This window comes from Syngnathus scovelli, chromosome 15 (assembly GCF_024217435.2).
Source record: "Syngnathus scovelli strain Florida chromosome 15, RoL_Ssco_1.2, whole genome shotgun sequence".
In the NCBI taxonomy this organism is placed as follows: Eukaryota; Metazoa; Chordata; class Actinopteri; order Syngnathiformes; family Syngnathidae; genus Syngnathus; species Syngnathus scovelli.
The window spans coordinates 256,733-284,173 of NC_090861.1; the positions used below are offsets into that span (position 1 = coordinate 256,733).

At 50.1% G+C, this 27,441-nt stretch overlaps 3 protein-coding genes across 5 annotated transcripts in view; 2 read left to right on the forward strand and 1 right to left on the reverse strand.

Moving 5' to 3' along the window:
• The window catches only part of LOC125981966 (polypeptide N-acetylgalactosaminyltransferase 10-like), a 52,914-nt gene extending 36,723 nt beyond the window's left edge, over positions 1–16,191 (forward strand). The window contains exon 20 of the transcript XR_011088271.1: positions 16,088–16,191. The gene's annotated coding sequence lies outside the window, so the exon portion shown is untranslated. The remainder of the gene's footprint in view (positions 1–16,087) is intronic.
• mrpl22 (mitochondrial ribosomal protein L22) overlaps positions 1–21,653 on the reverse strand; it is a 76,548-nt gene extending 54,895 nt beyond the window's left edge. Inside the window, exon 1 of the mRNA XM_049742100.1 lies at positions 21,649–21,653. The gene's annotated coding sequence lies outside the window, so the exon portion shown is untranslated. The remainder of the gene's footprint in view (positions 1–21,648) is intronic.
• On the forward strand, positions 5,110–27,441 carry galnt10 (polypeptide N-acetylgalactosaminyltransferase 10). Of its 3 annotated transcripts, XM_068653284.1 has the most exons (13): positions 11,837–12,811; positions 13,080–13,156; positions 16,088–16,190; positions 16,268–16,406; positions 17,615–17,781; positions 22,057–22,242; positions 22,369–22,552; positions 23,165–23,282; positions 23,902–24,009; positions 24,104–24,325; positions 24,395–24,511; positions 25,494–25,643; positions 25,710–27,441. In XM_068653284.1, the coding sequence occupies exons 2-13, from the start codon at positions 13,094–13,096 to the stop codon at positions 25,887–25,889; spliced, it is 1,737 nt and encodes a 578-aa protein (XP_068509385.1). In that variant the 5' UTR covers positions 11,837–12,811; positions 13,080–13,093; the 3' UTR covers positions 25,890–27,441. The 3 variants fall into 3 exon arrangements, with proteins under 3 accessions (XP_049598039.1, XP_068509385.1, XP_049598040.1); XM_049742082.2 differs by lacking the exons at positions 11,837–12,811; positions 13,080–13,156 and adding an exon at positions 5,110–5,460; XM_049742083.2 differs by having other exon boundaries at positions 11,837–13,156.

The following is a 27,441-nucleotide window of genomic DNA, read 5'->3' on the forward strand; positions in this document are numbered from 1 at the left end:
TTTAACATTGAAACATAACCGAGCTGCATCGACCCGATCTGCGTGGCAGGGAGCTTGGCAAATAAACCATTTCACCCTCAGCCGAGGAGAAAGTGCTTTTAGAATCGGAAGTGAACTGCCGTCCGTCCGGCCGTCATTTGCGCTTAAAGGTCAGCCGGCCTTTGCTTTGATCCAGATTGCATGTTCTTATCAATCACTCGGCTCCGAGGGGAACGAAAGTGCAGTGATGGCGTTTGAGTGAAGGAAGAGGCGTTTGATGTGTCGGGCTCGCTCGAAACAAAAGCGTCCGTTCGGCCGACCCGGACGTGAAAATGCCGACGCTCTGCTATTAGTTTCAACAAAAAACAAACGCTTTCCGCAAATTTGAAAAAAATGGTGGGTGACCTTGTACGCTAGCTCGTTCAACGTGCAAATAGTTGTCCTTTTGTGACGTCAAAGCGTGTCCATCAATTATTTCCATCGTCGGCCTTGACCCGAGCGTGTTGTTATGCTTAGCGTGACATGTTGTCGTACTTAAATATTCAACGGGCATACATTATTCAGCACGCTGCCAGCCACCTGAGTTCTGCCTTGGTTAGCCGCGCGCTAAACACTCGACCCCGCGCCGCATGGGATGCGGTTTAGTCCGGGAGAGGGGACGCTCTCATTAGGCCTTATTAAGGATTCATTGTTTCTCATCATGCCTCAACCCGACGGGGCTGAACGTGGAGCTCCATTATCCCTCATTATCATCTCACGCCGGCAGCGTTTATTGTCGCTCATTCGATCCGTCGGCGCCGCCCGCTGACAATGGGAATCAAACACAATGGAGAAACAGGCTGTTTGAGAGCGTGCGCGAGAACGTGCCTTTGGAAACACGCCTGCCGCCGCCGCCGCCGCCGTAGTTGCACAAAAAGAAAACAAGACAATGACCGTTTTCCGCAAACCAAAAACAACCTATACAAATGACGAGAAGAGCTAACGGACAGTAAACAAGGCGGTTGCTGCTAATCTCGTAGCGTGCGGCACCTCAAGGTTACTTTGTACATCCCGCTCCATTTTACGATGAACAAGCCGATGTTTGTCATCCCAAAGTGGCTGCAGGTTTCGCGTACTAATCTGCTATTGCACTTAGCATTAGCAAAGACAAGAAAGCTAAAAGGATGACCAGAGAGTCGTATGCGTACGCAAAGTTGAAATCAAATAAAACAAACACACTTGTTTGTCCGCCCCCCCCCCCCCCCCCCCCCCCCCCGCCCCCACCCTGAAGACCGTGGGGAAATATTCGCATGACTTAAGTTGATTTTAAACGGCGCTTTTTGATCTCGTCGCGTGCGCGTTGGCGCGTTGGCGCAGCGGCCGATGATTAATGCATGATCCCCTTTCATACACTTCCCCTCTTTCCTCAATGTGAAGCGCCGCATTAATATGTGAGTGTTTATATGTTTACGCTCTCTCCACGTCTTCTCACGGCCTTGAAATACGCTGGTGGGGAAAGAGAAAAAGATCAATCGGAGCTCGGTAACGCTTACCGTGCTAGCGGTACATCATCTGTTTGCAGGACATAGAAAAGCAAGCGTTCGTATCGGTCTCAGGACATGAATACCATTTGCTAGTTTTCACGCTACCGTCAAAGGCCAATCCGAATTGCTAGCTTTGACTCACGACGACATTCCTACAAGGTTCGAGCGGTTTGGAAAAGAGAAAGGAAAATGTGCCACGATGGCACTACACTGGCTGCTTCAATCTCTAATTGGTCCTTTTGTGACTTTTTCCGGGGCCCGATCATGACTGGCAGGCCTGCCGATTTTCGTAGTACCCTATCAAATTGACTTCAGGGGCTGAATTTTCAAAATATTGACTGACTTGAGTTGTTTTTGAGTTTTTTTTTTTCCCGGCGTGCCTACCGACTTTGATGTTGCCTAGTCACACTGGCTTCAATTTGTGACCTGGCAATGGCAAAAATGGCCATAAAACGACTGCTTCAAACCAAACTGGCAGACTTTTCCAAAATGAAATTAGCAAGAGCCAAACTTCAAATGAAAATAGCCGACTTTCTGTGAATTTTCCGCCATGGCTTCTTGAGGCTTTTTTGCGGCTCTATTTATAATACGTGCTTTGACCAAATGTCATGTTTGTAGGTGTTATTTTTGGAAAGGCTACCATTGTCGTAATCATCAACCTTAGAACCGGAATGGCCGACCGAGCGGCTGTCTTTACAGGCATGGCTTCTTGAGACTTGTTTGTGCTTTTGCTCATGACACACCTCACGATTACATTTCCCGTTGCCTTTCCATCCAGTTGTGCGCTTCATCCATCACCATCAGCTGCAGTCCAAACAGCAATGACACAGCTCACTGCTAATACCAGCGCACGCTTACTGTAGTGCACTTTCTTTATGGCACCTCTCGCACTTGGGAAGGAGGGAGGGATAAAATCTATGAAGTGAAATGAGGATGGACGAGGAAGGTGAGAGTCACGGCGCCGCTAATCGACCCTGGCGGCAATCTATTGATCGCCATGGCAACACCCGGTGACGGGGAGATAAGGAGCCATCGCTCTGCACTTCAGCCGCCACCCCGCCGCCGCGTCACTCAGCCAGCCGGCCAGCCAGCCAGCCAGCCAGCCAGCCAGCCAGCCAGCCAGCCAGCCAGCCAGCCAGCCAGCCAGCCAGCCAGCCAGCCAGCCAGCCAGCCAGCCAGCCAGCCAGCCAGCCAGCCAGCAGAGGTGTTCAGGCGCACGCAATAGACGGCCACCGGTGGCATCATCCCGACCCACTCAAATCACGCCAAATTCATTTCAGCTAGCACCGACAGGGGGCGGGCTTTCAACACCATTAGCAAAGGTGTGCATGCTACCGAGGTGAGTGACGCTGCGCTGAAATGGATCGGTAAGGTCACGCCGCTGTCAGGATCCAACTGGGACACGTGTTTTCCAGTCGCTGCCACGTCGAGCTCTTCTTCCATTAGCCAGATTGCTGTTTGGAGCGCATCTGCGTTGATGGGATCACGGCAGGTTTAACGGGCTCAGGTGGGCCGACGCATCTGACATGGATGTAAGAACAAGCGTTCTGCCCAAGCCAGATGAAATGGAGAGCAGATGGCAGGGACTGTAAATGTTGCCGAGACGCCCCATCTAGGTCAACGGTGTCATCCAATGATACTTCCATGAGAAAAACGTGCATGGGTCATTATTAGACTGCAAGTCAATTCGTGTGTGAATGACTGGCAATGGGCGTAACGTGTTTTTTTTTTTTTTTTTTGCACATTACGACTTTTCTCACAATTTTCAAAAATGCCATATCGTTGCGACTTTTGCCTCGTGTGAAATTAAGAAGATTTTCTTCCGAGCCGATCGTCCATCAAGACAACGTCATCAAAAGCACATCCTTGTGAGCCCTTTACAACAAGTAAAGTTATTTATTTGTAATTCACGGCACTGATCTGTTCCTGATTAGGATGGCTCACGCTCTGCCGCCGCCGCCGCCGCGACCTGCCGTCTACCAGGCTGAGTTGTGACAATTCAATCTGTTCCGCGTCTTCCGACATGAATTATAGATGAACCCCACTGCCCCCCCTTCCCGAAATGCTGAGAATGAGGTGGGGGATTTACGTTGATCGAGCAGCCCTTCACTTTATAACCCATGTGACTGGGCTTGAGGCGGGGAATCGTGATGATAAAAAAAAAAAAAAAAAAAAAAAAGGTGATTTGCCGGCGAGCGAGTCGCCTGGTGGCCAGCTCGTGATTGACGGCTTAGCGCGGGAAGCCATTAACCGCTTTGCGTCATCAACAGTCAATTAATGGTGCAACGAGTTCAACTCAACAATAAGGCAGAAGGCAGAATTTGAATCACTATTAATGCTAATCGCTAATTCACAACAAAAATGAAGAAATTCAATCTAAAGAATGTATCAGCACCGTGCCACCTGTACACACGTCAAAAGGTGTATAATATGCCGGAATGCATTGAACAAACGTCTCCAGATGATGTCATAAACGGGAATGGGAAACACAAAAAATGCTTTGAACACAAAAGATTTGGAAACGTTATGTTCCGGAAGAGACTTGTTTGTAATGTAAAATACTGCCACCTACAGGACTGGAGTAGAACAGTTCGCACGTCATAGATTCAAATTCCACTTGGAGAATAGATTTATTATTGACGAAAGAACAAGGAGTTCGAAAATATTCAGCGACGACAAGCTACATATCGTCGAAGTTGGTCATAATACTCACAAAACGTTTTTTTTATCGTTCAAATTGGGATCGTACATGGTGTGCATCGTTGTCCAAAGGCTAATGTCAAAAAAGTTCAAAAGTGCACATTGACTAAGCCGCGTCAGAGCACAACAGTCGATACTTTCAGGTACTTTGGAACATTTCTCCTCTCAGACCTCCAAAGACTTTCCACGGGAACATTGTAATCTCTCCGCCTTGTTCAGCGCTTCGCCACTCATTTCATGCTCGGGCGGCAAAACGGGGAAACAAGAAACGGGAGAAAAATGACATCGGCCGCCAAGCAGAATGAAAACGATCAGAGGAAAGACACGCACAGGGAGAATCGGAATGAAGCAGATCCCTGTTGCTCATTGCCGGAGACGCAGCTCCAAAGCGCTTGCCATTGATTTGCTGTTCCTTCCATTTCAAACATATCAACGCTGGCTGCTGACACAACCAACTGCGCTGTCGTTCTTGACACTTTTGCTCTCCCATATTTTTTTGCAATGCGACTTGAATTGATTTGAGTGGGGCTTCTTTTTTTTTTTACTATCTTCCTCCCCACTTGCGTAGCAACCACTTGTTGCATTTGATAACTCAAGTAAAAACAGCAGGTCCTGTTTTACTTCGTCATGCACCATTTATTTTTATATCATTGAAAATGATTTGGCAGATATGAGCGATTCTTGCTTGAAGGCTTTATTTCCAAGGTGCATTTGAACGCAACAAATGGCGGATTTATTTCCATGTAGTTTTAGAATGTTTTATTTCTTTTTATACCGATGTTTTGACTCGTCGGTTATATCAACTTAAAAAATAAAATAAAGAAATATTTTCTAAATGTAATATTACTACCCCCCCCCCCCCCAAACCCCCTCCTCCAAGGGGTGGGTGGCTTTCCCCGCCCTCTAGCGGCAGACAGTCGGCGCCCATTCGGCGTCGCAGCTCCGGGCTGACTGACTCCTTCCGTCCCGCTGTCAGTTAGATAGGAAGTCCCTGCGGTCGGATACACCGAAACGAGCGTGCACTCCCGGGGGAGGCTCATCTTGATTCCCCAGCGCCGCTTCCTCCTACGCTTCCTTTTCCCCTCCCGAAGAGATGAGGCGGAGGGAGAAAAGGCTGCTGCAGTTCGCCGGGCTTCTCATCGCGGCTTTCCTCTTCCTCCCCAACGTCGGCCTGTGGTCCTTGTACCGGGATCGGGTGTTCGACAACCCGCCAGACGCGGCAGTGGCACCGGCAGCGGCGGACGGACCGCAGCTTCAGGTGAGGCAGGCGGAAGTGTTGTGGTAACGCGCGCGGATCTATGGCCAGCCAGTGTTAGTTTGATAGGTAGGTAGGTAGGTCGGAAGGTGGGAAGGTAGGTAGGTAGGTAGCCATTTGCGAAGGTCTCGGGTGGACTTGCACTGTTAGTTTTGCACGTTGGTAGCTATTTTCGCTTGCTTGCATTTGCACCCGCTGTGAGCGAGCGAGCGAGCGACCTTGGCCTTTTTCTAATGGTCGTGTGTGTCAGCGCGGTGGCCCAAGCGACCAGGATGTGTCCCGGATCCACGTCGCCCGCCACCCCAGAGCGAGTAAACGTGAGACTTGAGGAAGTTGCCACCGCCGCCGCCGCCGCCGGTGGTGCGTTCACAGCTTGACAGTTGATCGCAGCATCGGCTCTGAGCGGTGCTAGCTTTGCCACGACCCCAACATGTCATGATCCCCCAGGCAAGGGCACCAAAAAGAAAGAAAATCCACGACGGTGAACAAGTGAAAACAACTTTCATTGACGCTATTGACAAGAGTGTAAGGAGTTGATTGAAACTTTATTGAAACTCTGGCTGGCTGGCTGGCTGGCTGGCTGGCTGGCTGGCCTTCTTTATACAATGGTGGTGAGTGATAAAGAATATCATAGAGAAATGTCATCAGAGAGTGCGGGCGGGGACACCTTGATGCTGTTTCAATAGGATCGCATCTGACTGCAGGATCCAAAAAAGCAATCACGTAATGACCGATGAAGAACCAACTGTACGCTCCCCGCCTCTCGACCTATGCTACAAAGCAAAATGGCATGCGTGTTGAAAGTCTTTTTCATTGGCCGGTTAACAGTGCGTTAAAGTGTAGCATCACAATCAAATGAATTCTACATTGAATTGGACCTGCTACTTCCTGTTACTAAGTTACACCGTCGCAGCGTCCGTCTCTGACCGCAACCTCGACATTCCTCCGCATCGTGGGCTTGTCGTCGTCATGGCGACCCCACTCGGGTCAAATCTGGCGTTCCGACCGACGCCGATCGACAGTGGCGGGATTCGACCCCCGAGCTCTGAAGTAAAAGTCCAATATTTGGAGCAAATGCCTCGACTGTACCTGGCAAGCGTTTTTTTTTCATTTTCATGAATGATCTGTTCATTTGATGCTTTCTGGGATGCACTCTGCATAAAACAAATGTTTGTTCGGGTTAAATGTTCCCTGTGCTCCCTCCCCCGAAATGAACCCTGGCAACCCGACAATGGCGCTTCCTCTTATTCAGACGGGCCCAAATGTGCTGAATAGAGGCTTTCATGGAATGCGCATGTGTGTGTGTGTGTGTGTGTGTCGCGTCGCATGGTGGCCCGACCAGAAGGACGTTTCGAAGCCAGTTTTTCATAAGAAAATGTGGATCAACTGTAATTCCAAGCGTGACGCATTTGAACAGCAGCTCATTTGCGAAACGGCCTTCTGATTCGGCGCGCCTGCGGAGTTGACTTGTCTGGATTTGATATCTCGCCTGACAAGCCACGTAATGAATGGGATTAACGGCGCAGAGAGCCCGTTACGTATTAGCAAACAGCGCGATAACGGCCGTCGAGCTTCCGAGTCATTTCATAAGTCAGCCGTTGGGAGGATACGCAAACACGTAAGCGCCGCCGACTGACTGCTCGTCAAACGCAGAGAGACCGGAAGAGGCGCGGATAACCTTCTCGGTCGGGCGCTATTTTGCGTCGGGCGGTTGCCATCGGGTCGTCGTCTGGTCGGGGAAGATGTAAAAGGGAAGTTGGCAAAGAGTGACGGCGGGCAAAGGCTTCATTGCCGAGCCGTTGGCCGCACGTTTGTCACCGCCGCGGGGAGCTTGCGAGCTTCCGCCGCACTCGGACATCCGTACCTTCGATGCGCTTAGGTGGGTTTGGCAATTTCCACCCGCGGCAAATATCCTCACAAAACACGATGGACCCGAGCGAGCGAGCGAGCGTGAAAGATGACGTCTTGAAAACGAGCGCCGACAAACCCTGAGTGAATTTTCTCGACACGGCGTCGGTCGGCAATTAAAGGACTCGCGGCGGCTCGTCGTTTTTAATCCTGTGAGGTGAGGAGCAATTAGAGAAAAGTCTCAGAGAAGGATTTAAACCATTAAGCGCGGATTACGATAGTGGATGTGAAAGTTGGTTTTTCGCCGAGCAGAGTTGAAGGCGTGAAAGCAGAGAGGACAGATTATCAAAAGAGAAAAATGGCAAAAACGTGATGCAGAGTGCATCATGAGTGAGTGCAAGAACAACAATTGACCTGTGAGCCATTTTGGGATTTGCACGAAAACAAAAAAGGCAAATTGTGCGGCTCGAGTTTGGGAACTCCTTGATAGTTGTTTGTGTTTTTTTGGTAGTCGCAATTCCAAGCCACACTGTTACTTTTTGATACTCTTTGTGTGCACAATGTCTGCAGCGCTCCTCTTTGAGATAAAGGAAGCTAATTAAGTTCCCGCTGGTAATCAAAAAAACACGTACAGACTATAAATACTCTGCAGCTTGTGTTAGCAGATTTCCGGGTCTCTTTGTGAACAACACAAACGGAAATAAAGCAACGTCATCTCTCTGTGACCTTTTCGGTGGAGGGTTAGGGTTTTTTTGCTTTGCCAGTCTCGCAAGCTGACGCCGGCATCAGCCGGCATCAGCCGAATTCAAATGCGAAATTAATTGAAGTGACTCAACGAATCAAATGCACTCGCGGCGCTTTCAAGTTTCTTTCGCACTTTTACGCGGCTGCGCGGATGTCAACATTCAAATTGTGCCGAGAGTGGAAGTTACGTTCTTCGTCGAACCTATTAGCTAGCATAATTGCCCAAGTAGCATACTAGTTAGCACAGGCAAAGAAATATCCACTTGACTCGAACTGTAGTGAATTTATATGGCGGTTCAATTTTTGACGTCTCCCTGTTTTGGAAATTCTTCCATTTTGAGTGAAAATGTTGCAAAGAGTCGGCAATTATTTCCCGGAAGAAAAAAAAAAGAAGAAGCGGATTGATTGTACTGCGAAGCAGACCTGGCGTACGTCATCTCCGGTAAAGTAAGTTATGTCAGCTAATAATGGGACGCGAGGCTAGCACCGCTAGCTAAGAGCCGTTTGGCGCACTCCAAGTTGAAGCAACTGGATTTGTACTTCATCACGTCCGAGCGTGCGCTGGCTATCGGGCATCGCTGTGCATAGATTGCATCTGGAAAGTGTTAAGCCCCAAGAAAGCGGCGAGACGGAGAGCATGAAAGTCATTTGCCAAGGCAAGCGGCGCTACCGGCCGTTCTGATAAAACACCTCAGGAGGGAAAGGCAAGCACCAGCAGGTAAACGAGGTGTTTGTTCACAGGCTGACCTTGTTGGAGAGAGAGCGCTTTCCTTCCCCCAGGTCCTGGCGCGCACAAGGCGGCGGGCGGGCTGGCGGGCGGGCGGCACGTTGGCTGGTGAGCGAGCGAGCGAGCGCAGAAGCTGCTCAGTATGCCAATCAGGTGGGTCGCCCGCGCGCTGTGGCCCAGAGCAGCCAAACCCGGCCGGCCGGGCGAGGGAGGGACAGGTGCAGCAAAGCAAAAAGTCAGCCTTTTAATTACCGCAGAAGATTTGTTCACCTTTTAGATGATTCAAGTCATCCCCCAACGCTAGTTGGTGTTTGAAAGCCGCCTTCCAGCCTTTTTAGTCCTTGGCATGAGCCTCTTTTGCTGACTTTCTTGGGATGTTGTTCCATTTGTATTCATGTACAGCAGCTGCTGTTGGATTTAAAGCGCTCGCTCGCTCGCTCGCTCGATTAATAAAATGGAGTTGAGTCCTTGACAGCCCACGACCGACACAAAGGTGACTCATCTATTTGACGGCACGCAAAGAAAAAAGTAACTAGGAGCGTGGATACGAGCGAGCGAGCGAGCGAGCGAGCGCTCTGGCTGCATTTGCCAGACAGGTGCAAGTTTCAGGCATGAACGTTGGACTCATTCTTATCTGACCCTGGCTACTGTCCCCATGAAAGCATCGTTGGATGATTGACCAAAGCTTCCCTGGGCGACTGACTCCACGGAAAGCAAAATCTTTGCAATTCGTCACCATTTTGGATGGCTTTTCATTTGGCAGTTGTCGAGTGTCTTTCGGCGAATGTCTTGAGACTCAGCAGTCAAGGTGATAGGGCAGGTGTGGCTGTTTAACTAGCCGAAAGGTGATAAGGCAGGTGCGGCTGTTTAACTAGCCGAAGGTCACTTTCGTACAACAAAGGGCCTTCTCGGAAAGCCGGAACTTCGATCGTCGCTGCGCCGCTGTTGCCAGTGGCGGCGACCGCTTAGTCTGATTGAAAGTTTCACGCTAATTTACACGTTCAGTTTACAAAGAAACTTTAGAAAGCCTAAAGCGTGGGTGTCAAACGCAGGGCCCGGCCGGGGGGGGGCATCATTTTCGGCGGCCCGCCAAGACCAATTGTGGATCGACTCCACGCGTCTTATTGCAAGTGGCCCGCCGAAGACAACAATGCAGCCCGCGACAAAACATTGTAGACGTCAATGGTATCGTATTTTTGGGAGGGAGCTGTTACTTTTGGCTCACGGCTGCTTTCCGAGGAAGAGTCTAAACTGTGCTCTGCTTTTTGTGGTCAAGGCTGTTGTGAAGGTTGACCTAGCAGAAATGTCTTGCCGGACCCGCTAAACCGTGGCCCAGCCGCTCGCGACAACACCGGCGGATGAACTTAACCGGGCTTGATCAGTACCCGTCGACGCGCATGCATCTTCTCCTTTTGTGTTGTGCCGCCGCCGCACTTTCACAGGCCTTCATTGGAATTCATGTCAAACTATGCAGCAAAACGCAGGCTGTGTGGGCGAAGGTGAATGACACCTAGCTCGAAAGAATGAATGCTAGCACAGCTGCAGAAATGGAGACAACAATGTTGCCAGGCTTCAATGTCGTCTCAGCACGAGCCAGAAATGTGAAATGAAATGAAATGAAAAGTCGACACAATTGTCGCATGCCGAGCCGTCCGTCCGTCCGTCCGTCTGTAAAATCCAGTCAATCTTTCATTCGACACCTGTCTCAGAAAATGTTTCTGTAAACGAGGGGAGGGACACACCTCAGCTCAGCTCAGCTCAGCTCACCTCACCTCAGCTCATCTCCACGAGAAATGTCGAGCGGCTACACTTTTATCCGTCGGGTGGCACTTTCAAGAGTGTAGAACCGTCCCGTCGTTTACGGCTCCTTATCTATATCTCCAGCCTGATGAGTCAGTCCCGTTTGTTGCCTGGTTGTTCACGGATCTCGCCGATTGGTCGCGTCGCCCCTGGCGGCAGCTAACGTGTACGTTTACAACAAGCCGGGAGCGAGCCAGGGAACAGACTTGGTAAACAGTGTCCAGACCTTTTGTTCTTCTCTCATCCAATCCCGTGGCCCAATTGTTAACAAGCATGGAATGTCGCTGTTAAGCCACATCCCGCATTGATTTTGTTTGACTCGCAATCCCCGGCCGGGAATCCGTGTCCTGGCTGGGGAAGCTCCACCAAACGATGCTAGCAGGATTAGGACCACGGAGGCATTTACGGATCATTATGTAAGCCGCCGCATCTGTCCTCTTGCTCCCGCTTGGCCCACGCAAAGCCGGCGGCGAAGAGATAATGTCCCGCTTAGGCACAAGAAAGTCTCGGGACACTGAGAGGATGATTGCTGGCTTTACCCGAGTTGAGCAGGTGACCCACCAAAGTAAGTCTCCGCTATGGATTGTTGGTGGTCAAAGCGGAAAGGGATTTGCTGGCTTTGAACAAATCCAAGCGGTGTTGCTTAAGTGGGATTCTGTCAACCCCCGTTTACAGGTACATTGCAGACCTGACTGTGACAGGAAAGGACATTTTGGGATACTTTGACACTTTGCTACAAACACGCCAGCCATAGCCATTGAAGCTAGTCTCAGATCCTGAAGGTATGAGAACCTCCCTCCACCAAAAATGTCACCGTTTCAAAAAGACATCTCTACGTGGTATTATTATTTCCTTGCATCAAATCCAAAGGAAGTCTTTGACAAGTACTTCTTTTCTCCGAAAGTAGCTACGGAAGCTTCCGAGTAAACCAGGCAACCTTTTGTTTTTCGCCAATTGATTTGAGCGATCGCGTAGGAATGCCTTTGGTTTTGCTATTCATAGCTGCTAACGGAAGCACCGACTCCCAGTTATTTGGCACGACGGACATGCTACGCTACAAAGGAGATAAAAAGTGTCCAAAGTAGCTCTTTTTTTTTTAAAAATTTTTGCTAGCACGAGTACAATTCTCCGCAGGCTGAAAGTCGGGAGGCGGCCATCTGTCATGGCCTTTGTCCAGTATCCGTCTGCGGATAATGACTTGTGACGGGAGATGAGAGCCTGCGAGGGGGGGGGTGCGCTTCCAGGGAGGTCCCAATGCCTCAATCTCTGCTTGGCCAACCTCGACGCGTACGGCAAAGAGACCGTGGAAGTGGGTCCCTGCGGGGACGCTTTTGGATTAGATCCACAGACAAAACTCCTGGCTGGCTTTTCTCCAACTCTGTCAAAAGCGAAGAAAGCACTCCACGCCGGTGGATGTTTTCACAACTCTTCCTTCCCTATGTTTTATTGATGCCATTTCTTTTCCCTTTGGCCTTCACCTCAGATGGTATATGGTTGTTTGTTTTTGTTTTCTTTCCGCTCCTAGCTGTCCCAGACATTGGTCTTTTTGTAGCGGCGGCAAGTATTTTAACCTGCAATGGCACAGCGTGGAATTGAATTGTGGAGAGGGAGCAGGTGCATTTGACCGACCGACCGACCGACCGAGCGCAGTGAAAGATGGATTTCCTCCCCCTTGCGCATTTCTCAACCCATTCCATGTTGAAATTGTTCAGCTCTCTGGAGCGAGTACTGTTCCGGCAATATCCTTGGGACTAAATCCCCGATTGACTTTCCGTGACTCTGATGCGGCAATTTCTGAGACAAAGCAAAACGGACAAGTGCAATTTAGTAGCAGTAGCGTTTTTCAACTCCAACATAGATGGAATGAAGAAGAGGGAAAAAAAAAAAAAATCCATTTGTCAAACGGCTCTTGAAAGTTAGCCATGGAAAAATATCAAGGTCTTAAATGTCGATCTGTCCTCCTTGCTTGGAGCCAGAAGTCAAGCTTTTGGAGGTGTAATTTTAGACCGAGCAGGTTGCCGCTTTTTTCTTTCTGTGTGATGAGCCAGGACAGGAAGAGCAAACGGACACGTCTGCGGAGCATTTGAAAGGCGGAGGACGAGGAACAGGCCGACCGAGCCGGAACGTGGCAGGCGGGCGGGCAGGCGGGCGGTTAATTACGTCTCTGCGGGTTTGGGCGGAACGGGAGCTTTCCCTCTTCTCACCTTGAGCGTCGTCGGTCAAGGAAAGCCAAAGGTGACCACCTCGCGCCACCCACCCACCCGCCAGTGGAACTTTTCCACTCCTTGCTAATTTTTCACCAATATCGCGCATTTTCCTGTCTGGCCGCTGTGGCGCCGCCTCAAATGCCATTGTTTCATTTGAGTAATTTACGAGGCTGTAGACCCGGGGCAAACATTTCTCATAATGAATGTACCAGAGTGACGGGCCGCCGGCAATAAAATGAATTTTTAGTGCGCAAAGAAACAAATGTGTTGTATTTCTTCCCTTGCCGGTGCATTAGGTGATCATTCATGGATGACAGCGGTATTAGCAGAGCATCCAACCTTGAAATATGAAGGACCACTCTGGAACCTTTCTGTGAGTCTAATCATGTCTGCTTAAAAAACAAAAATCATAACAGAATTGGAAATGAGCATACGTACTGTATAATCGTAGATATATTTATGCACGCGCTAATACGTTAGCCTGGAGCTAGTCGTGATGAAAAAGTGTGCATCTTTGGCACGTATGGCCGTATAATGTCCCGCGACATCTGCTGACGGTCTGAACCTCCGGCGGTGGCACCAATCTCGTCCTGCGCCGCTGAATTGCAAACGTAATCTGCTGTAATCCGCCCGGCCGACCGACCGACCGCAGCGGGGTGGAAATGAGGTTGGGCGGCCATCGTTTCCGAGAGGCTCGTCCTAATCTAAAAATCCTTCGGCTGAGGTCAGAAAGAGCAAAGCGGGCGAGCGTTGGCCGGATGACTGCAGATTCAGTTGGTATTGTGCCCGTTGAGATGAAGTGCTGCCTGTCCTGTCCCCTTGCCATTCAAGTTGAATCTCCATTTTTCAGTCTAGATTGCATGACCAAAGCAGTTATTGATTGGCATTAAATCACATTCCCTCCACTCTTCTAATCTGACATCACGGCAGCGCCGTAAAGTCCATTTGAGGTATGAGCGACCGAGCGGACGGCGACGTGCCAAACCGGAGCTGCAAATTCCAAGCTTTTTGTCAGCTATCTCCAAACACCTGGCCGAGCGTGCCGAGCGTGCCGAGCGTGCCGAGCGTGCCTCCCTCCCTCCCTCCCTCCCTCCCTCCCCTCGCCATCCCCGCCTCATTAAATTTAATGCCGCCTTTTAGCGAGCCATTTAACCGATGACAAAAGGCCACGTGTCAATCAGTGTTTGCGCAGGCATTCGGTACTGCGGCGGCTGCATCCGAATGGGATGAAAAGAACCACCAAAATAGATTTGGATCAACCTTGGACATGTGTGCTTTGCTCACAGTTGAAGAATATTTCAAGCAATTGTAGGAAGGCTGGAATGGATTCCAGGCGATGGAGAAAGATGGCACATTCCAAATAGTTGCCATGGCATCTGGTTCTTTGCTTTCGTGATTGATGGAGTTGGTCGTTAAACGCTTAAGCCGCCTGTTGAGGGTTTCTTTCAAAGTGTAGCCATTTTGAAAAGGGACAACCTCCTCGTACTGTCATCTGTTCTTCCGGATGATTCCAACGCTTTCCCACTTTGGCCTTCACTTACTGTCCGTCCGGATTATGTTCCGCCGCCGCCCACGTTCCTCGGGCCGACGCAATTTTTTCCCCTCGTCTTTTCTCAAGGTTCTTACGGAACAAGTTACGAAAGCCCCCAGAGAAACGTTGAAATTTTAATCGGGAGCATAAAATGGGGCCAGCGCAAAAAAGCCCATCTACTTTTTTGAATTCTTCCGAATAGATTGTCACAGGCGGAGTGGGTGTCTTTGCCTGGCTCGTCGTTGGTTGCGTGTGACTCGCCCGCAGACGGAATGTCTTTGCCTGTCTCGTCGTTGGTTGCGTGTGACTCGCCCAGTGCGTCCACCTCTGAACAATGGAGGCGAAACCAAAGTGAAATGAACTGAGTCATTTCTTGATTATTTTTTTGGGAGAGCCGGTAAGAGGATGCCAAATAATGGCTCACACCCTCGCGCTAGCGACATTAACAGATAATTCCTGCTTCTGTGTGAGCGTGGATGTGCGTGTGCGCGTGCGTGCGTGCGTGCGTATGTTCGGGTGTCATGGTGACCCAGACAGAGCTGTCACTGCGTGAAAGAGGGCAGGGGAAAAAAAAGGTCGGCATTGAAAGACATTTTGGGGCTGATTGTTGGTCTGCCAAAAAGGATTTCAATTGCAGAAATGACTACTTTTCTGTCACAGAAATCACAATATTTTGAGTTTTCCAACATGGTAGAAGAACATCTGACGTACACTTGTGAGGTTTTGGGTTTTGAATCCTGGCGATGGCCTGGATAGGTTTTCTCCCCAAAATGTTTTTAAATGTAATTGGTGACTCCAACTAACTAACTCAATCAATCCATCCATCCATCCTACATCTCAGATATGCAGACGTTCAATCTAAATGGGCCACTTGAACCTGCAATGTAAAATCCAACCCACCTTAATCCACTTGTGTTTCCCAAAGTGCTCCTGAAATGCTGCATGGCAGCCACCTCTTCCAGCTTACAGAAACCAATATTACAGCGCGTGTGGCGCTAGTTTGTTATTCTGTGTCACGTTGGCACGAAGCGCGAGTTGGCTTGATAATTCATGCTAATTCATGCCTGCCGGTTGCGCCGTTTGGATTTAAAGCGCGGGGCTAATTGGCATTTCCTGTCACTAATTATTCCCGCGCCGATGCCGTGATCCGGCACGCCAGCGTGCAAAACCACGTCTGCACGTGCGCGTCGTTTAGCACGTCTGGGTGCCGCCGCCCTTTTGCATGTCAAGTGGCCGAGGTGCTCGGCACACATAAGATCCCCGCTTCGCTGCCGCCGCCGCCGCCACCGCCGCATTGGTATTCACCTCACGAGCTTTGCCGAGCGTGAAATAGAAGAGTACACTTTTCTGCGGGTAAACTCTCAGTGGAGCAGTGAGCAGGCTGCAACTGCTGCTCCTTTGAAAAAAAAAAAAAACCCAATACTGTCAGGCAAGAGAAGCCTGTTGTATAACTGAAAGTTTTCTCTGCCCTAGCTATGAAGAAAAAAATCTCATTCTCAGCCTTGTCTGTATTTACAGTACAATAAGAAGGCTCGGCTCGGCTCGGCTCGGCTCGGGCCGTGACTGTAGCGCCATTTCCCTCGAGACCGAATCGATAGTCGTGTGTTTTTTTTTCTCTTCAACTGAGCAAGCGACGAATCTAATCGACCGTTGTTCGTCCACGGATTATAATGCAAATGGCTCGCAATCCAAGATGATAAACGATAGGTTCCTTCAAGTGGTGTTCCCTTTTGTTCCAAATCTTACTCGATGTTATTATTGCTGCTTTTCCAGGGTGTTAACAAAGTGCAGAAGGACAATCGGGTGCGCCGACCCGCTCTCCAGAGGAAAGACTGGCACGACTACCAAGCCATCAAAAGGGATGCCTCCAGATCCGGTGGGTGGCTTTGCTCCCGTAATGTCCCATTGTAAAGATTGACAGCGGATGGCCGTCTTATCGTTGGATTGATTCAGGGAACGGCGAGCAGGGGAAGCCCTTCCCCCTGACGGAGGCCGACCGGGTGGACCAGGCCTACAGGGAGAACGGCTTCAACATTTACGTCAGTGACAGGATCTCCCTCAATCGCTCCGTCCCCGACATTCGTCATCCCAAGTGAGTTGCGGCCGAGTCTCTAGGTATCTGGCTAACGAGCTTTCTCGATTCAGGAGCCCGTCCAACGAAAACCAGCTAACTATAGCAGCTCGCTTCCTAGCTGCAGCATCTTGCTGGACTTTTTAACGATCCATTGAGCTACCTTGCCCGCATATGTGGCAACCAAATACCCCGCTATCCAAGCTACGTAAAGAATGATCGTAAATTGCTATGAATCTAGCAAGCTAGCCCAATGCCTAGCTTGCGCGCTAATTACGCTATGCCCAGCTAGTGTACTTACCACTCAGTCGTTTCATGGACCGCAACACAAAATCTTTTCAATACATCGAGTTGTTTAGCATACCCTCGGAATAAACGGACACTTTTACTGCCAAAGAATCCATTTCCTGGCTTAGCGTTTTGTTGAATGGAGGTGGCGTCGCAGAGGAACGACAGGCTTGTCAGTGGCAGCCAGGACTGCGGGCGGCGGCAGGTTATGGCAAAGATTGGCACGCCATCAACTGCAGAGGTTGGGGGGTCTCCAGAGCACCATTGAAAACCAGCAGTCACTTGAGAAAGGTGTGCGTGTGCTTGTGTGAGCATCCGGATCAAACACGAGCGCCTTTCCTTCCATTCAGATCAATAATCTCCAGTGGCCGGATCTGAGAAATTGAAATCCATTTGAGCGGCCGTAATCTCCTTCTCCCGCTCTCGACTGTGTGTTTCGAGTGTGACGGCGGAGTGAAAGGTGTCTAATGGGGAGGCGTCACAGACCTCCCACAGGCATCCATCCATCCATCCATCCCTTCCTTCCTTCCTTCCTTCCTTCCTTCCTTCCTTCCTTCCTTCCTTCCTTCCTTCCTTCCTTCCTTCCTTCCTTCCTTCCTTCCTTCCTTCCTTCCTTCCTTCCTTCCTTCCTTCCTTCCTTCCTCGCTCTCAGACATTGATGTAGAAGTAGACAAATGAGAGCCCAACCCCACCCCCCCAAGATAATTCCCGTCTGGGCTGACTCGCGCCATTAGATGCGCTTATTATGACGCCATTAAGCTTCTCGGGCGGGCCATGTAACTTTCAAATATGTATTGCTGTTTTTTCTTCGGTCCAACATGACCTTACTAGAAGTGAGTTGCGAGGAATGAAAATGGCCGTTGACGCGGCGCTCTGGAACGACCTTTCCGTGACGGTGCTGTTTCTCATATTGCAAATGTATGTTGACGTTTGCACCTCAGCTGTAAACGGAAGCTGTACGGCGAGAAGCTGCCCAGCACCAGCGTCATCATCCCCTTCCACAACGAGGGCTGGTCGTCGCTGCTCCGGACGGTCCACAGCGTCCTCAACCGCTCGCCTCCGGAGCTCATCGCCGAGGTCATCCTGGTGGACGACTTTAGCGACAAAGGTAGGGCCAATGAGAAAAGCAAGTTTGAGTCAAACGTTTCCGCCCACGTCAACGAGGAATCATATCTCGCCGTGGATATGAATATTTTCAATCGTTCTCCTCTCGCCCTCTTCGCTCACGCGCTCTCCCTCCCTCCCTCCCTCCCTCCCTCCCTCCCTCCCACACTCGCACGTGACTCAGTCGAACGCACGTGAAACGCCGGAATTCTCCACCTGTCACCTCAAAGCGTTTCCGACAAACTCGCTCAGCTCCGGCGCTGCTCATTTTTTTCAAGTAACGACCGACTGACGAGGAATCTCACATCTGCTCGTTATCAGCCAGCACCTCAGGATATAAAAATGCTCGCCATTGTGCCGGGCGTGTGGCGTGGCCTACAGCGGATCCTCTCACCGGAGGCGGGCCAGTTGAATCCAAATTCTCCGAATCTGCAGCTTTGGCGGCCTTCCTCATCGGAGGAGGAGCGTGAATTGACCTCGGGGAGGTTGAAAAGCGCGCGACCCGCTAATCCGCCTTTCGGGCTCCATGACGAGCTCCGGCCTGGAGATGACGAGGTGGGTTCGCTCTTCATTAGCCGCTAATTGAATTTCCTCGGCCCGCGGAGGGAGCCTGTTGGAGCTTCGCTCTGCCTGCTGGAGGTGGCACGTTGGCCTCCCCTCGCATCCTTTCAAGGTGAGCCGAGCTAATGGGCTCGTCTCTGGGCGGATTCCTCTGCTCGCCATCTGTCCTGCTCCCGGCAGGGCTGAGTTGATGAATTCTGACCCCGGTGGCAGTTAGACAGCCAAACTGTGAAAACAACCACATGGAGCGTCAAAGCGCTCGCTCGCCCGCTCGCCCGCCTGCTGTCGGCTTGGGCTCGTATTTGAAGCAGATAACCACGCGGCTTTACGAGAATGACGTAGCGCTTGTGCGGGGGATTGCGTCTTAACCGGGATAGTCGACATTTTGTAGGCATACAGGCGGACATTTTATGAGAAAACTTTTTCCTGTTTCCAAAAAAAGATGAAAATAGTTTTGTGCAACTCTATCATTTTTTTTCTTCATTTTTTGGTCTTGGCGGGCCATAGAAAATGACACGGCGGGCCACATCTGGGGGCCTTGAGTTGGAGTTAAACTCGAGATTTTAATTGTGGTTCTTTTTCTTACCTGGGCATAGTCGAAGATTGATGACGCTCATCGCTTTATCCACGGGCGACACCCTGAAATTGTCCTCTCCCTTCATCAGAATGCCGCTTTCATCATGTTAGGGCGGGCGTGACTGCACATGTGCAAAGCTGCGTGGAGTCCATGTAAAGCGTGGGGGGAAAGTCGCAGTCAAAGACGGGGGGTGGGGGGGGGGGATCTTCCAATTCCCTCCAGACTGGCTTATATCATCACAGACTCTCCCTTGGTATTTTTTTTTTTTTTTATTTAAAGCAGCTTCAAAATGCTCCCCGCTTGGCAACCCTATGAAGAGAAAAAAAAAACCCAAAAAACCCCGCAGTACAGCATGTGCGGCATATTTTGGAGGAATAAATTAGCAACTGGGCTCTTTGGTGATGCATGCGCCTTTGCGGGAACTAATCCAGCAGTTTGACATGGAACCGCTGCAGCTTGCAACGGATTCCGCTGCAAACGGAGGCTAATTGAATGGCCCAGTGAAAGGAATGGTCCTCCTCTGTTGTTAGGCCAATAAAAAGACGTCCATTACGCATTAGCGCTAGATGCAGCTGATTGAAGGTGTCAAGGTTGAGGACAGGACAGAAGGTTGGCTCCGAAAAATAAGGCAGCGTTTCAGGGCCTGCATAAAGGAGCCTTTAAGAGAGTCCACACATGGACTGGGTTATGGCACCCAATATAGACTAATGCCTTTCCCGACGTGTGTGTGCCCGCTCTCAATTAGCGTGATTTCAAGCCTCGCCAATTGTCCAAGCTCTCTCCCAATTCATCGCAGCAAATGAACCATAAATAATGAGACGCCGTGAACTTTCCTCGCCGTGTCAACGTGGAACGGACGGACGGACGGACAGATGGCTGGCTTGTCAGGGTTATGCCAGAATCAGCCCGCCTGATCTTTAACCCAAATGGATCTCCTAATGGCTTGCCACTAATGGCCTGACCTTCTTTTTTTCTTATCCCTCTGCTCTCAGGAGCCATTTGCTTTTTTTTGGCAGAGCGCTTTGTTTGGAAGGTAGCACAACAACCGACACCATTATACCATGATATTGAGGGCATAACTTAGACATTTGGGGCTGATGTTGGCTAGAGAATCCCAAATAGGACCCTTAGGATTAAGTGGCAGAGGCTTGTTTGTTCCTGCTGCCATTCTTTTTCAAAAAGTCACCGGCCTCACTGCGGTCATGCGCGAGCAATGACATCATCAAATCATCAGATTGGTCCATGCTATGTCTGATTTTACGGGCCCCTGTAAAAATGTGCCACATTAAACCGAATCGTATCGCTTTGGGGAAATGATAGAAGCTATTAGAAAGCCACTAAGGAGAAACGAGAAGATGGGTCAAGTCACCAGAAGGCTCGGAAGACGTCGCTGAAGGTTTTGTTGGGTTTGGCCGGTCCCGCTGTCCGTCGGGATCAGCGACGCCTTCCCGAGAGACCGGCGCTGCCGAGTGACATCGAGCCAGATGAGCAAACGCAAAGAAGCAAGCCAGGCGAGGCCAGGCCAGGCCAGGCCAAGCCAGGCGAGACGAGACGAGACGCCGTCGAGTCAGTGCCCAGATAAAACCAGCCTGCGTGTCATCCGAGCAGCAGTGCCCAGATGAAACCAGCCTGCGTGTCATCCGAGCAGCGGGAGTTTCTCCTTTAATGGTTTGCAAGGACCGTTGCTTGTCCTCCACCCTGTCCTCTGATATTCAGAATCCAATTAGTAGATGTGTTGCGAGGGTGGTGGGGGCTTTACTAACAGCGGGCCATTTGTAAGAACTGCTATCAAGCAGGAACACCGACCAGGCTAATATTTTATTAATGAGGGCTCGGAATGTGCAAATAACCCCAACAATTGAAAGGAGATTTTCAGACAGGTTTGAAACAAAAACATGCACTCGTTTTGGTCTCAAGATTTAAACAGCACTTCAAGTCTGATGTTTGTTTGTTTGTTTGTTTGTGTGTGTGTGTGTGTGTGTGTGTGTGTGTGTGTGTGTAGGGGAGGCAGTGCTGCGTCCTGTCAGGATTAGTAGATGAAGGCAGGTAGTAAACAAGAAAGCACAGGGCCTGGCAGACCATCTGACGTGATGGATAGCAAATAGGACAGGACAGGACAGAACACGGGTGGTGAGCTATTCCATGCTAGGTCCGAAAAGGATAGGAAAAAGACCAACCAACGGCAGGCGTCCTCCACCGTTCCGTGACTTGCTTTGGCCCGCGATTTTACAAGACTAGGCTTGTTTGGGGGCGCTTGTACATGCCCCCTTTATTAAATTAGCACTAAAAAAGACAGAGCGGGCGGGCGGGCAGTTTGTTTGTTTCGCCTCGTCAAAACGACGGTGTGGAATGAATCACGACCTCCAGACGTGAAGATTTATTTGCAGCAAGCCAGGGAGGGAGGAGGGGGAATTGATTTGCATGAAGGCGACACAGAGGAGGAAAGCCTGGCACTTAGAGGCCATTTTGTGCTTGATTGATGCTTGTCGAACGCCGCGACAAAAATGGGAACCTGCGTCTACAAGTGAATTGTGGAAGACGTTGCACCTTTTTCAGTTTTTTTTATTTGATTTGTTTGTTTTATTTGTGACACCTCAAATAATAAAAGCGTCGGCTTCCTCCAATGCCCCTGGCCTCCGTTAGCCACGTAGCAAATACGTTTCTGATCAAGCAGTCTGTTGCTGAATACTGAGCATTGCAAGCCTTGCTCCTGTGCCAGCAATGTTTATGCATGCATCTTTTCTTTTTTTTTTTTTTTTTGTCTTCCACTTGGATGCTTTTCAGTCTCCCTATAGCCCAACGACAGCAGTAAAAAAGCCAAAAATCGGCAGATTGCAGAAAAGTTTGTGCAAAGAAGTTTGTGAGTGAGTTATGATAAGAAAGGCCAAAAGGGAATATTTTACGTTTGGAGCAGGTGGCGCTGCCAGATGTCTTATTTAATGATGATAGTTAACTTCTTTTTTTTTTTTTTTAATCTTTTCTCACAGTGTAGTAAGGTGCTGTTAAAGATTGAAGTCACCCAAATGCTGCTTTCAATACTGAAACAATGTTTTATTTCTTTTTTAACAGTAGTCATGTTAAGTCTGGTGATCATTTTGTTGAATGGGCATTGCGCTCATGATTTCCAAACATTTCTCACAGTGCACCTGAAGGGGCCGCTGGATGAGTACATGGTCCGCCTGCCCAAAGTACGCATCTTGAGGAGCGAGAAGAGGGAAGGTCTGATCCGGACCCGTCTGCTGGGTGCCGCCGCTGCCAAAGGCGAGGTCATCACCTTCCTGGATTCTCATTGCGAGGCTAACGTCAACTGGTTGCCTCCGCTACTCGGTGAGGGAGGAAACAAAACAAACCCAAAAAGTCGCACATCCTTAAAAATACACCTTGCTTCGGGGAAGAAAGAAAGAAACAAACCCAAAAAGTCGCACATCCTTAAAAATACACCTTGCTTCTCAGACCGGATCGCCCAGGACCGGAAGACCATCGTGTGCCCGATGATCGACGTGATCGACCACGACAACTTTGGCTACGAGATGCAAGCGGGCGACGCCATGCGCGGCGCCTTTGACTGGGAAATGTACTACAAGCGCATCCCCATCCCCGCCCGCTTGCAGAAGGACGACCCCAGCGAGCCCTTTGAGTGAGTAGCGCTTCCTGAAACTTTCGGGAGAGAACTCGCCAAAGTGTGTGTTAGCAGTGATGGGAAAATGAAGCTTCAAACGTGCTTCATCAACCAGTTGTAGTTTTTCACTCCTTTAAATGACACCCACCGGCCGCCATGGTGTGGCCATGATGTCATTACTGTGCTTTGAAACCGGTACGGGAAACCCAAAAGTTGCACAGCAGTTGGAATCAATCGTCATTTCTTGGAATTAGTTGTCTCACCTCGCCTGGCGAGATGACCTTCATCGGTGCAAATCCAATCGGAGTCGCAAAGATTTTCATTTTCATTGTGATTGACATTGACGCATGAAAGGGGGGGGGGGGGGGGGGGGGCGAATCCATCAAGCCCCTACCTCAATGTCAAAGGACCAGAAATAGAAAGCATCGAGTCGGCCGTTCCTAATTAAATCTCGGAATATTCACGGGCCATTGAGTCAAATCTCGTTCCCCCTTCAAGTGTGATGACACTTGATACCGGCCTGTCGATATGCTGATGTCTTTCACATGGCTTGGTCCCAATAACAGGCGGCAGCTAGCGCAAGACGCTAACGGATGTGCTCCATTTATTTTATTTTTTGGGGGGATTTAGGTCTCCGGTAATGGCAGGAGGCCTGTTCGCCATTGATCGCAAGTGGTTCTGGGAGCTGGGGGGCTACGACACGGGTCTGGAGATCTGGGGAGGAGAGCAGTACGAGATCTCCTTCAAGGTAAACAGCAGCACACCTCAAATTCTCCAAAAGCAAATGATGGATGGAAGATAGCGCGGCCCGCCCACGTGGGTCATGCGCAATCACGTCCAAGGTCTTAAAGCAGGTTTTCCCGCCAGTGTTCTCCGTTCGGCTCTTGTTAGAATGGAAGCCAAGCGACTTGACATCAATCACGCTCACGGCACCTTATTATTAGATTGAGCGTTTGTTTGCCGTTTCAACGTGAATTATTCCGTTTAACTCGGTCAGCATGCTAAGAAGCCGCGCCGTCGCTCTCCCAGTCAGTCGAGCGAGCCGGCTGCGTAATCGAATTGCACTTTGAACGAGTGCCTCGCTTTTGTCGTCTCACTTAATCACCCCCCCCCCATCCACCCCTTGGGGGGAGGCTGATGCGACGGGACGGATGACGCGGCGCAAGAGCAAATGTTTGCCGCCTTTCTTAGGATTACGAATTGAAGCGTCAAATGGACTCGGTTTCCTCTTTGAACCAAGCCGGAAAAATGAGCGACGGGCTAGTTGCAAAGTCTATCAGAAAGCAATAGGCGCAGATTTCCACACTAGCAGCAAATGACAAAGAGTGAGCCGCCAGCGACTGACGGCCAGTTGTTACCACGCTCAGGTCTGGATGTGCGGCGGTCGCATGGAGGACATCCCGTGCTCCAGGGTGGGACACATCTACAGGAAGTACGTCCCCTACAAGGTGCCCGGAGGGGTCAGCCTGGCCAGGGTGAGTCTGGCTCATTTTCTATCGCTGATGTACTCGGTCTCTAGCCGACAGTCCAATAGGCAGGCTCACAGCGGCAGCGGCGCTCTTCTCGCAGAACCTGAAGCGCGTGGCCGAGGTGTGGATGGACGAGTACGCCGAGTACATCTACCGGCGGCAGCCCGAGTACCGCCACCTGTCCGCCGGCGACATGACGGCGCAGAAGGAGCTGAGGAGACGCCTGGGCTGCAAGAACTTCAAGTGGTTCATGAGCCAGGTGGCCTGGGATCTGCCCGAGCACTACCCGCCCGTGGAGCCTCCCGCCGCCGCCTGGGGCGAGGTAAGCCAATTTGGTTGCCGTTGAAGCCCTTCTCGGACATTTGGTACCACGCCGTCCCTATCTTGGCAGATACGGAACCAGGCTAGCGGCATGTGTATGGAGACCAAGCACTTTGTGTCGGGAAGCCCCATCCGCCTGGAAAACTGCGGAAAGCTCCGGGAGGAGTTCAGCTGGAGCCACGGGCAGGTGAGTGAGCGAGCGAGCGAGTGAGTGAGCGAGCGAAAAGCCAAAGTTAACCCAAACAAAATGGCAGCACAAATGGGAAAAATGTTAAAGCCAATGTTGCACTTCAAGTCAATTGTTCTGTAACTGCTTCGAGAAGCTTTTGGACCAAAATGTCAACCCATTTTTCACTCTGAAAATGGTGACAAAAACTTGATGCTCCAAATTCGCTCGCTCCAAAACAAACGAGTAGAAAGCGAGCATAAAAACAAGTGATTGATTGTTTGAGGAAAAAAAAAGAATGATCATTTCAACTGGCTCAGTAAAAGTTGAACAAAGACTTAAGCCATGAAACAGGCAAGTTGCGTGACGCTCAAATTAGCCGCCATCGCAAGTTGAATGACTTGGACAAGTCGCATATTACTTTGAGATAGACACACTTGAATTGTTGATACGCTTTCCCATTGTTGATGCACTACATTTGTCCCTCGGGAAATTGCGTTTCCACATCCAAACACACATGCACGCTTTGGCTTTGAGCGTGATTAAGTTGACACGCTCCCGCGGGAGCGTGTTTGTTTGCAGATGTGTCATTCCAGTTGAGAGAAGGAGCCTAATAGATTGCGCGTCTGCTTTTGTTTCCGCCGCCGCCCAAAACGGACGGCAGCTTAGCTGACGCTCAAATTGCTTTCAAGCGCCGACCGACCGACCGACTCTTTGTTGTTTAATCGATGTCACGGCGCCACGTCTCTGTTCGGCCAGGAGTGACGCAAATCGCAGGGAGGACTTTGTTGGCTATTGTCCAAAAACTGCTCAATGGAGGAGGCAAAAGTCAATCCATGGAAAACGTGAAATTAGGTGGACAAAAAGAAAGTCTCAAGGGCTCATGATGAACAACTCACCGATATTTGAGTGTAGCGTGATTAAAAAAAAAAAAAAAAAACATATCTATGCATTCAGAGGTCGTGACCCCAGCACAATTTAGCGCATCCCTCGCTCCTGGCAGGTCTTCACGCTTGGTTGGCGCGAGGACATCCGCGTGGGCGACCCCATGCACACCAAGAAGGTGTGCTTTGACGCCGTCTCCCACAGCAGCCCCGTCACGCTGTACGACTGTCACGGCATGAAAGGAAACCAGCTCTGGCGCTACCGCAAGGTACGTAGGAAGAAGCCCCGCCCCCACCCCCGTCACCCATTGGCTCATAGGAGTGTCGCCCGGCAGGATAAGAGCTTGTACCACCCGGTGAGCAACAGCTGCGTGGACAGCGACGCGGCCGAGCACCGTCTCTACATGAACACGTGTAACCCGTCCTCGCCCAGCCAGCGTTGGCTCTTTGAGAAGACCAACGGCACCGTGCTGGAGCGCTTCAACCGTGGCGGCGCCGCCGCCGCCGCACATTGAACACCGCCTAGCTGGTACCGTCCGCTGCTGCCGTCCTGGGGTGGGCCCCGACTTTGGTTGATGGGATTTTGCGACGCATTCCTACTCCTGCCCTCGCCTTATTTTTCCTGCCTTTTTCTTCACCGCCGAGTTCCTTATCTCGTCCTGACGAGGAGTGGGCGGCTTCGCCGAGCAGAAGCACCCCACCTTCATCCTTCACCCCCCTTGCCATGGCTTTCCTATTTTTATTTTTTCATTTCTTGACGCTCTCATGTCCCTCGTCACAGGCGGATGAGCGTGGGGTCGTCCCTGCCCCGCCCCGCCCCGCCCCGCTTGTCGTGTGATTGGCAGGTGGCATGGGGCAACATGGGCGGGAGCGGGAGGAAGGGCGACTTTGATGCACTTGTGATACACTTGAATGAAATCTTAGTGCCTTGCTGAACATTTTAGATGTGTACGCACGCGCGTGCGGTCAGAGTGCGACAGCGAAAATGATTTGACCGAGGAACAGTGAAAGCACCGCCTCCCAGATTGAACCGAGTGTTGTGCGTCACAATGTTCCTTTTCCAATCGTGAGGTAAAGTTCTGCTCATTTCTTGGTCCAAAGTCAATCTGGAGAAAAGTGGAATTCTGACAAACAAGTTTGGGAAGCTTAGTATGTGGCCTTGTTGAATCAGTTCCACATGCCAGTGACTTTTGCATTTTGCACATTGCTCCACGAGTTCCCGCGTGCGTTCGCTGCCAGACGATTTCCAAGCGGCGCTCGCTCTTGGCAGCTGTTTGAGAGCACTTATCTTTCAAGACCCACAAAATATTAGCAGCAAACAACAGAAGATAGAACGGATGCTTTCCTTTTAACCTGAAAGGAAAAAAAAAAAAAAAGGCAGTGGAGCATGGTATTTCACTAAAACTACTGGCTTCTGACCATACAGGGGAGAAAAGGCACAAACATTAGTTCAACGTTCAGTTTTGGGGATGGGTCCTTGAGACTTTCTCGAGTCCTGGTATACTAAACATTCCGACTTCATTTTGTGTCCGTTGATCAAACTTGCATTTGTAATGTTTTCCCAACCCTCCAAGGGGCGCTACCGAGGCCGTCTGAAATGCAGTTTCTCCCAAATAAACAAGCGTGGCAAAAGTGGTGAAATGACGCCACGCATAAGAGGCTTTTTGTTTTTCCTCCAAGTAACTAATTTGGCCTGTTCTTATTTTCCCCAAAAACGTCGTTCTGCCCAAAAATCTTGGTAAAGTTAATATGCAAATTTGCAGGCATCTCAATCATTTAGTTCTCCTCCCTGGTTAATGTGCGACCGAAACAATTCAGCAAAGAAACAAATGTTTTGCGTGCGTTTGTCATGTGACCAATGTGTGTGTCGCCAACTGTACACTTTGTACGGTGGTTAATACAACATCTTGATGATTTTCTACTGATGTTGCAAAAAAGTGGTTTAAAAAAAGTTTATTTAGATATTTAACAAAGTGTACAATGAAACTGGAGTTGTATGATATTTTTGCTGAAATTGTAAAAACAAAAGAAACAAAATAAAAAGTTTCTATATTTGAACAAAAAACA